Raw genomic sequence first — 10,033 nt, 5'->3', positions numbered from 1 at the left:
CCCCCCCCCCAACTTACCGGTGCTTCTGAGTCCCCGGTGCTTAGTCCGGGCTGCGTGTAGAGCTCTACACGATACAATCGCGTAGAGCTCTACACGCTTCCCGGACTAAGCACTGGGGACCCAGATGCAGGGGACCTGGATCCTCCTGTGTTAACCCCCGACCCAACTTACCGGTGCATCTGAGTCCCCGGTGCTTAGTCCGGGCTGCATGTAGAGCTCTACGCGATATAATCGCGTAGAGCTCTACACGATACAATCGCGTAGAGCTCTACACGCTGCCCGGACTAAGCACTGGGGACTCAGAAGCACCGGTAAGTTGGAGGGGGGGGGGGCATAACACAGGAGGATGCAGGGGACCTGCATCCTCCTGTGTTATGCCCCCTCCAACTTACCGGTGCTTCTGAGTCCCCGGTGCTTAGTCCGGGCAGCGTGTAGAGCTCTACGCGATTGTATCGTGTAGAGCTCTACGCGATTATATCGCGTGGAGCTCTACATGCTGCCCGGACTAAGCACCGGGGGCTCAGATGCAGGGGACCTGGATCCTCCTGTGTTATGCGCCCCCCCAACTCAGAAGCACCGGTAAGTTTGGAAGAGGGAGGGGGAGTGTTAAATGGGGGGTGTAAGGCATTTCTGGAGGCAGAGTGCTCTGTGAAATGCTTTTTAACCCCTTTAATGCCACTCTGCCTCCTGAAATGCCTTAAACCTCCCTATATGCCATAATATGCCTTTTAATCCTCTAAGTGCCAGAGTGGCATATAGGGTTAAAAGGCATATCATGGGGCACAGTGGCATATAGGGTTAAAAGGCATATTATGGGGCACTGTGGCATTTAGAGGGTTAAAAGGCATATCATGGGGCACAGTGGCATATAGGGGGTATAAGGCACTTCTGGGGCAGATGTGCATAACTAGGAGGCAGGTTGGAAAATAGAAGGAAATAAAACCAAAATATTTTTCTCAAGCATAGCTTTTATTAAAAAAAGTGTTTAAATGAATTAAAATTTACTGGTAAAACTTTTTTCCTATAGGGTCGTCTTATATTCAGGCTTTTTCTTTTTTTCCTAAATTAATATTAAGATTTGGGGGGTCGTCTTATAATCAGGGTCGTCTTATAATCGAGCAAATACGGTATTAAAGACAACCTGCCTATAGCCGCGTTTCTTTCTCTGTAAAGTCTAAAAACGGGGGGGGGTCTTTCAAGCTCATATGAGCAGGGCCCCCCTTACCTCGTTTTTGTTATGCACTACGTTATGTTTACCTATTGTGCAGCGCTGCGGAATATGATGGCGCTACATAAAACGATAAATAACAGTAAGGCAGGCATCTTGTATGCACATTGTGTGAAATAATGTAATTCTAAATGGGGTTGAATTGTACAGGTTTCTTGAATTCAGTCATTTGGTGTTTTATTCACTAAAGTGAGAGTTTGTTGAAAGAAAGCCCTATATAATGCAGTTATATTCGGAAGATATTTTTTGCAGCTGTTTTGTGATGTGAAACATTTAAACTTGTCAAACATACGTCTACAGAGAAAAAACTCACCGTTAAGAACCGTTAAGCGTACCCAAGAAACAGCATGGGTGGTTCATTAAATCACAGCACTGTACGTGGCATCAGTCTGGAAGGCATGGTGCTATAATATTCTTTCATTTTATATATGAACCTCTTCATGTGCATTCCCGAAGGGATAAGGAGTAGCACAGCTGAAAACTCTGGGCCATTTAATAAGCACACTGCCAAGATAAACCAAACCATTGCCAGGCAGTGACCATGTTCAGGTAGTTTCAGGTTCTTACAGCAAGACGGATGTCTCTGATCTTCACCTACATCAGACTAAGAGAGGCAGAGCTATTCAGAAGAGCTTCCAAACAGGTAACACCAACTTGAAGGATTTTGTCAACATCTCATGAACATTGAAGCTGTCCACATGTATTCAGGTTGAAGGAGACACTGTCCCTCTCTGGATCCTTATGGGTTTCCAAAAGCCTTCTTTGAGAACCACTAGAAGTAAGATCACCCACCATGACTGCATGCGAGAGACACACCTGGAAGCTGGCTTTTTGTCATCGCACGTCTTTAATGTTTCAAGTAAAGCAGAATTCAGACATCATGAAAGCCAAGGCACAATTCTCAAACAAACATATGCTTATACCGTATAATAGACATTCAGTACCTGTGAGTGAATTACATTTTACATGGAAAGTCGAAAAGACACGTAAGGTAGAAGGGATGTGATCATTGTTGTCGGCGAACATTTATTACTCAATACAGATATACAATAAACAGGACTTTATCACAAACTGTTTCTATAATCATCATAAATGATATATTTCTTTAATATTGCTGGTAAGGATCAAACTACGGAAGGAGATATATTGCTTTGGATGCCATGTCAGCGCTAAAAAAAAAAAAAACAAACGAAAAAAAAGTAACCAGTCTACTAAATTCATGTTTGACATTACAAAAAAAAATAAATTAGTGCATCGAAGAGTTAACCCTGTCGTAGCCCTCCTGAATTAAAGTACAGGAGTATTCCCCACCGGTATATTTTCAGTGCATGCTTCTACAGTATTTAAAATTATCCTTTGCGATTAGGCAAATTCTTTATGAACGCACCCCAATAAATGTGATCATGTTATGGGAAACGGGTACACTTAAATAAACCATAAGCTCGACTACACGTATATATATATATATATATATATACCGTATTTGCTCGATTATAAGACGACCCCCCAAAATCTGAATATTAACTTAGGAAAAAAAGAAAAAGCCTGAATATAAGACGACCCTAAAGGAAAAAAGTTTTACCAGTAAATGTTAATTCATGTAAACTATTTTTTTTAATAAAAGCTATGATTGAGAAAAATATTTTTTTTGTTTTTATTTCTTGTATTTTCCAACCTGTCCCCCAGTTACGCACATCTGCCCCCAGGCTTGCCACTCCAATATGGTACTGTGGCCCATGATATGCCTTTTAACCCTCTATATGCCACTGTGCCCCATGGTATGCCTTTTGACCCCCTATGTGCCACTCTGCCTCCAGAAATGCCTTATACCCCTATATGCCACTCTGCCTCCAGAAATGCCTTATACCCCTATATCCCATTCTGGCATTTAGGGGGTTAAAATGCATATTATGGGGCAGAGTGGCATATAGGGAGGTATAAGGCATTTCAGGAGGCAGAGTGGCATTAAGGGAGTTAAAAGGCATTGTATAGAGCACTCTGCCTCCAGAAATGCCTTATACCCCTATATGCCACTCTGGCATTTAGGGGGTTAAAATGCATATTATGGGGCAGAGTGGCATATAGGTGTATAAGGCATTTCAGGAGGCAGAGTGCTCTATTAAATGCCCCCTTAACGCCACTCCAGAAATGCCCTATGCCCCCATTTAACACACACACACACACACACACCCTATACCCCCATTTAACTAACACACACACACACACACACACTCTCCCCTCCCCTCTCAGCCCTCTCTTACCGGTGCTTCCAGCCGGGGCAGCGGGTTGACGTCGCCTTCTGCTGCAGCCGGAAGGAGGTGGAGTTGGCAGCGGGGGTTGTCTGCGTCCGTCGCGTATACTTTCCCCGGCTGTCAGAGATCAGAGTTCCCCGCACCGGTGCGGGGAACTCTGATCTCTGACAGTCGGGGAAGGTTTGCGCGACGGACGCAGACAACCCCCGCTGCTAGCCACACCTCCTTCCGGCTGCAGCGGACGTTGTCTACGCGGATCGCGTAGACGTCAACCCGCTGCCCCGGCAATACAGCAGGAAGCACCGGTAAGTGTGTGTATGATTGGGGGGGGGGGGGGTGAGACAGGAGGATCCAGGTCCCCTGCAGCGGTGCGGGGGATCTGGATCTTAGTCTCCTAATCAGACTCTATTTGAGGTCTGATTAGAAGACGACCCCGATTAGAAGACGAGGGGTATTTTTCAGAGCATTTGCTCTGAAAAAAACCTCGTCTTATAATCGAGCAAATACGGTATATATATATATATATATATATATATATATATATATATGAAGCTGAAGAGGGTGTCTGCAAACGGGAGGCAAATGCAACAAATGTATTCTCATTATGTAGCTATTTAAATGTATTTAATGTGTTTCATGAGAAGTAGCAATTACTGTTAGACTTCTATTTGTATGTATATTTGGCGTTAAAGGCAGTGAATAAACCCTCAAATCTCCTTAAAATAACAACTATTTAACTCTTTTACCCCTAAATATAATATCCCTCCATGTAAGATGTCCAATACAATTCACTATTCCTATTTATGTCATATTCACTGATTTAATGAACTTTATTGTTAGACAGGGTGAACGGTAAAGAGGAATTATACATTATTTTAAAGTGCACAACTAATAAAACGCAGCTTAGATATTAAATATATTAAATACGAAACACACTGAACTGTGGATTGTCGATCGTGTAGCAGTATGAAGGATAAGAAGATCATCGAGTCCCTGTATGTCGCCTGTAGCATTGCAAAGGGTTACATTCCGACTTGGGAAACACAGGGCTATACTTTCAGTCCAACAATAAAGGTGGGCTTGCACTTTGCTAAAATCATGGTGAAAATATCTGTTAGAGACAGCCCACCGGGAAAAAATGAACACCATACATTCAATGTGTCATAATACATGCAGCTTCAGTGAACACGACAACGGAATGATCCGTACTTTATATTAAATGACGTTAGTGAGCAGATTATGAACAGCATGCCGTAAAATGGACTATTTTGTGAGAGCCAGTGGTTTGCCGAGATCCCAAAACGGGACCTTCGGCAAGTCAGCATTGCTGGCAGCATTCAGATGGTGAAAAAGTTCTATCACATGGTGAAAAAAGGCATAATCATCGTGATCCATCGGTTACAACAGGTTTTTAGTGCATCTCAAAAGGCATCCGACTCTATAGACAAAAGTGCCGATCCCGTTAGTAAACACGCTCAATGTGGGTTTGGTGACTCCCTATTAAGACATGCTTGTTATTTCAGTTAATAAATTCAAGAATCCCAACGTTTCAGTTCACCGCTTAACGTTGCATTGTGAAGGACCAACCCTGGTGGAGTTTGTCCTGCTAGAAAGGCATAAGGCATCGCTAATCCGCGAGATGTCTAACTATCCGTTACGAAGGCCAGCTCAGCACCGCATGCAGGAGAAACTTGCCGGAGTTGGCCCTTCATCAGACACAGTTGCGTTGGTGAGTTAATGTTTCAACTCCAGGAAACCTATGGTCATCTCATAGTATAGTGAATAAAACGGTGAGTTTGATGGGGAAATAAGGTAACACAAAATGTTAGCGATCCATTCTTGCAAAACAAACTCTCTGGGACTGGTCCTCCATAATGCAGAGATTAAGTCAATCACTTAAAATATTTGTCGTCCCTCGGCTCACCTGAAATCATCTGAAAAAACAACTTTTTGTCTTATAATTGAGGTCATCTTCTACTCCAGACTTCAGATCCGGGGCACTGTCGACTAAGCCTAGGGGCTTGTTACCGAGCCTCACATGCTTTTGTGAATTAACCCCTATGGTGTCTTTGTACCGCAAAATTATCTAACGGTCTCTTAAGTTTTAACATAGATGCACAATAAACAAAATGGTATCACACCAGGGACGTGACAACTGGCAAAGGAAAGAAACACAACTTTTCAAGTATAGCAAACGTACATTGCGACAATCCCAGATCCCAACGTCATTCCTGTTTACCGAATACCAAGTGCAAAGCCAACAGAAAGAAGCTCCTGATACAAGCTTTGAGAATCTTAAGTGTCTGCAGCAGAAACAGAATAAAATAATATATATTTACAGCAGCCATTACTACAATTCTAAATACAGCCCATGCTGGACCTACCACCAGCAGGGCTCTGTAGACATATAAACCAGTCACTTGCCTTCAAAAGTAGTTCAAGATGGGATTCCCATGAAGACTAGAGCTTCCTCAAAGAAAACGGCGATGCTATAATAAATTATTATAATTGACAACTTAGTGATTACGTCATATATTAGTGGTATGGATACATATATTGTTATATATTATTATAATATAGAAACTATTTTCATTCCAAGACACTGACACAGACAGCTCTTCCTATAGAGGCACCAGCTGTGGTCCATTGCACTTGGAAGAAGCAGCAGTTTGGTTCACATATAAACTTCCAAATTTCCATGTTAATGTTTCCTGATTGTGTCATTAAGAGAAAAGAATGAGCTTTAGAAACAGTGGTTTGTTTATCTGCTTCCACCAGCAAGCTGTCGAAAGAAGTCAAGGGCAGGAGGAAAGTGAATGCACTTCAGGTTGAAACACAAGAGATGCTGTCTGGTGCAGATCAGGCCTGGTTAGCCACCAGACAACAGGCTGCTTTGGAGGCACTTTGAGCTCTCTGGATGGCCACTTGACATTTCTCACGCTTTACAAGCTTGTTATCCTCGAACAGACCTTCGTTTCTTGGAATCCCATAGGAGCCATCTGAAAATGTCAGCAGTCCTGCGCACATCCAAATTAACAATATTTATTTAACAAAATGTGTCATACACAACAGAAAAAATACACACAATGTACACATCTTCTTTGGCTTTTTAAAATTACCATAGTTTGCTCAAGACAAGGATTGTATCAAAAACAAATCATCTGGAAAAACAACTTTGTCTTGAGGTTGTCTTCTATTCATACCTCAGATCAAGGCACTGGCAACAAAGCCCAGGGGCTCATTACTAACTCTCTCATTCTCTCACTCTCTCATTCTCTCTTCTCTGATGACCGCTTCTGTGTCCCTGTCTTTTCACAGCACAGCCTCTTCTTGTTCTTGTCTTTTTTCATCCACTTCTCCGTGAAACAGGCTTCCTAGCGCACTTCCTCTCAGAGTACTTCCCAGAAAGGGCGGGGCCTCTAGACATACCCCCTTCCCCGATTGGAAGAACAGGGGGAGGCTGTCCCTGGGCTCCACCTTTTCTAAGAAGCACTCTGAGAGGCCAGAATAATGCAGACAGATTTGCGAAGAACGAGGTGTAGAAACATTTCTCTTTCTCTGCAAATCCGTCTGCATTATTCTGGCATCTTGGAGTACTTCCGCAAAGAGGGCGGAGCCATTACACAAACCACGAGGACAGCCCCTCCCCTGTCCCTCCAATCAGGGGAAAGGGTGTGCATGAAGGCTCCACCCCTTTTGTGGAAGCGCCTGGATAACGAAGCTGATGCCTGGGAGAAACGGAAGAAGAAAGAGGGCAGACGAACAAGAAGAGGCAAAAGAAGAAATGGAGCTCTGGAAAAGGAGAGAGGGACTCGGAAGCGGTCGTCAGAGAAGGTAGGGAGACGTTGACTAAGCGTGTGAGAGCCAGGGAGAGTGAGTGCAAGAGTGCTTTTGATTATTTTTCCAGTAGGGTCATCTTATATCGAGACCTTTTTTTTTTTTCTTTCATTAAGATGCAAAGTGGGGGGGGGGCTTGTCTTATAATCAAGCAAATATGGTTACTGCAATAGAAAATATTCTATTCTGATGCAGAGCTTTAAAGTCGCTGTAAGCACCCTCTGCTTTTTCTTCCCCTCTCTTTTACACAAACATACTTCCACAAATAAAGGACCACCGCACTTTCCTTACCTTTTAGCATTCGTTCAATGGTGGGGCTCTAGGTGCTTTAAGGGAAACATGGTAATTTAAAACGATGGACACGCTGGATGCATTTACAGTATTACTGGTATGTATCAGAATTTTGCTGGGCAGTGGATGCTTCACAGGGTTAGAAAAGAATGATAAAGAAGAAAACATAACAGACCGTGCAAAAAAAGAAAATCATATTGCTTACCATAACCTTCCACTCGTCCCCCTTTAAATTCTCCCTCATATTTCATGTTGTCAAAGCGGGTAAAGACACCAGCGCCTTGGAATTTGCCCTGAACAAACTCTCCTTCATACCTGCAGAGTATATATTACGGAAAACGCAGTCTTATTTACTTTATTATTTATTTCTTATTTTATTACCAATACATGCACTTGCTCATACATGAAGAATATAACAGCCAGGCCTGTCGGGAGGTAGGGTACACACGCCCGGGGCAAAAGGGTCTCAGGGCATCTGCAGTTCCATGACGCACCGGCTTGGGTATCAGATCATCTCCCCTAATATGCTCTCTGCAGTTCTTAGCACAAGCCTCTGTATCACGGCCCCCCTTACATAGCCAGCCGGTGCGGCACACCAGGGTATGATGTCATACTTTTATAAAAGGTGCTGTTCCACTTATTCTTGTAACTAAACGCAGCATTAAACATCATTCCTGGTACTACTGAATACCCAAACCCTTCCCGGAAATAATTCTTTACTCATAGAACATTTAGTACAACAAAACGATGAGTTTGGCTTAGCAGAGAAAAGACAGGTCCCATGGAAACTGAAAAAAACCCTCTTGTTTTATTTGATTAAACCTTAAGAGGAAAGAATGCAATGGCGGGTCTAATAAGGTTTATAGGCCAGCATCTATAATACGAAGCTAACATCACGCGCATCCACAGAGCACAGTGGGAGAACTGATCCTCATAGGGCGATACCGCTGCTCTCCAGCTGATGCGGATTACTGCAGAATGACATCTTACACCAAGAAAATCATGCAATAAAAACATTTAGAAAACAATAGGTTAATTTGCACACTGAGATGATGAAATACAGGATAACTTGCCAAATCCCAGTCTTACAAAAAAAACCAAAAACAAACAAAAAAAACCCAGATGTTCTCCATGTAGTCAGGGAAATCACATTCACTTTAGATTTCTTTTCTCCTCACCTTGAACCGTCTGGAAAGGTTAACACCCCATAGCCGCTGAAAAGCCCATTTTCAAACTGGCCGGCGTAGACGGTGCCATCAGCAAACAGTAAGTGGCCCATGCCATGTCTCCGGCCTCAAAGAAAAGAATAGAGCGATTAGTATCCAACCCCATTCATGCGCACATTCATTCTGGGTCAAGCCTAGTGCTGCTCCCTACTTCAGCACGAGACAAATATCTGGGAATGAATGATCATATGGCACCACGGCAATGCTTCTTTCCAATGTATTCTGTGCCGAGGAACTATCTTTGGGTTTCTGTTCCGAATGCTTCATGTTTGCGTACCAATACTGGTAAGTGTCTCCAGCAAGGACATGATGCACAACTCAGTGGGTAGGGAAACACTGAAGAAGTTGTACCAATTTAACTATACATTATACAGGGCCAGCCACGCGCTTCCTGCACGTGTATGGTAGGCTGGTGCATTCATAGTGTACGTTGAGCTGAAAACACATCTCTCCCTGCATGATTTGGGAACCATGTTTTCAAACAACCATTTCTAAAGGATTTAGGGAACGTATGAGGGATACCGGCTAAGACAGAGCAGCAATATTTCTGAAATGTATGCAAACTTCTCCAGCGCATCACAGTAAGAACAATCCTCTGTGCTGACCTTCCTTCCATTCTCCGTGATACTCCTCTCCGCTGGAATACGTAAAAGAGCCTTTAATCAGCGTCATGCTTCAAACCCGCTACAGAGAATGGTGAACCTGGAGTAAAAAACAACAATATGGACATTCATGAAATCAACGTTAATCAGACACCAGTGGCAGAAATTGGCATGCGCAAACACCCTGGACGGAGGCACCTAATTGAATTGAGGGTTTTAACATTTCCGCTTTGTGATTTGGGTCACTGGGCGTGTGATCTGGTAGGTGCCCCCATCCCCCTGACACAGAAATCAAGTGTGCTTCCTTAAAGAAATGAACAGACGTGAAGAAGTGCTTTGAACACCTTGTAGCTGATAATAAGCGCCCCCTAGTGGAGAAAGAAGGTAATTACCTGAAAGTTACTACAGACAGGTAAAGAACTGGCTACTGTTAGCAGCATTTTCTAATTATCAAATAGATTTATTTTTTTTTTTTTAATTGGGGGGGCATGTAACATGCAATGTTTAAAAAGTGGTCTTATCACCATAGCAACCACCTGACTGCTCCAGTTGGCAGGACCATTGTTTGCTATGATGAAAGATTTAAGTGGTCACTTT

The 10,033-nt window shown here is 43.1% G+C and overlaps 1 protein-coding gene across 1 annotated transcript; it reads right to left on the bottom strand.

The window, feature by feature from the left end:
- Positions 1-6,339: 6,339 nt before the first annotated feature.
- Positions 6,340-9,506, bottom strand: LOC149277639 (MORN repeat-containing protein 4-like). Its single transcript, XM_089502681.1, has 4 exons — positions 9,440-9,506; positions 8,787-8,901; positions 7,814-7,923; positions 6,340-6,497 (listed from the first exon to the last, which is right to left on the bottom strand). The coding sequence occupies exons 1-4, from the start codon at positions 9,504-9,506 to the stop codon at positions 6,340-6,342; spliced, it is 450 nt and encodes a 149-aa protein (XP_089358807.1).
- Positions 9,507-10,033: the final 527 nt, after the last annotated feature.

This window comes from Sceloporus occidentalis, unplaced genomic scaffold (genome assembly GCF_023333645.1).
Source record: "Sceloporus occidentalis isolate IW3139 unplaced genomic scaffold, rSceOcc1.0.p SCAF_208, whole genome shotgun sequence".
In the NCBI taxonomy this organism is placed as follows: Eukaryota; Metazoa; Chordata; class Lepidosauria; order Squamata; family Phrynosomatidae; genus Sceloporus; species Sceloporus occidentalis.
Note: the sequence above shows the minus strand (reverse complement) of the source record. Positions and strands in the feature narration are given on the sequence as shown.

What these genes read in the sequence shown, in the direction of transcription:
- LOC149277639 (XM_089502681.1), bottom strand. Translation starts at nt 9,506, where the DNA reads ATGACGCTGATTAAAGGCTCTTTTACGTATTCCAGCGGAGAGGAGTAT. An exon ending in TCACGGAGAATGGAAGGAAG is followed by an intron (nt 8,902 to 9,439) that starts GTCAGCACAGAG and finishes CTTTTCTTTGAG; the next exon opens with GCCGGAGACATGGCATGGGC. An exon ending in ACCTTTCCAGACGGTTCAAG is followed by an intron (nt 7,924 to 8,786) that starts GTGAGGAGAAAA and finishes TATACTCTGCAG; the next exon opens with GTATGAAGGAGAGTTTGTTC.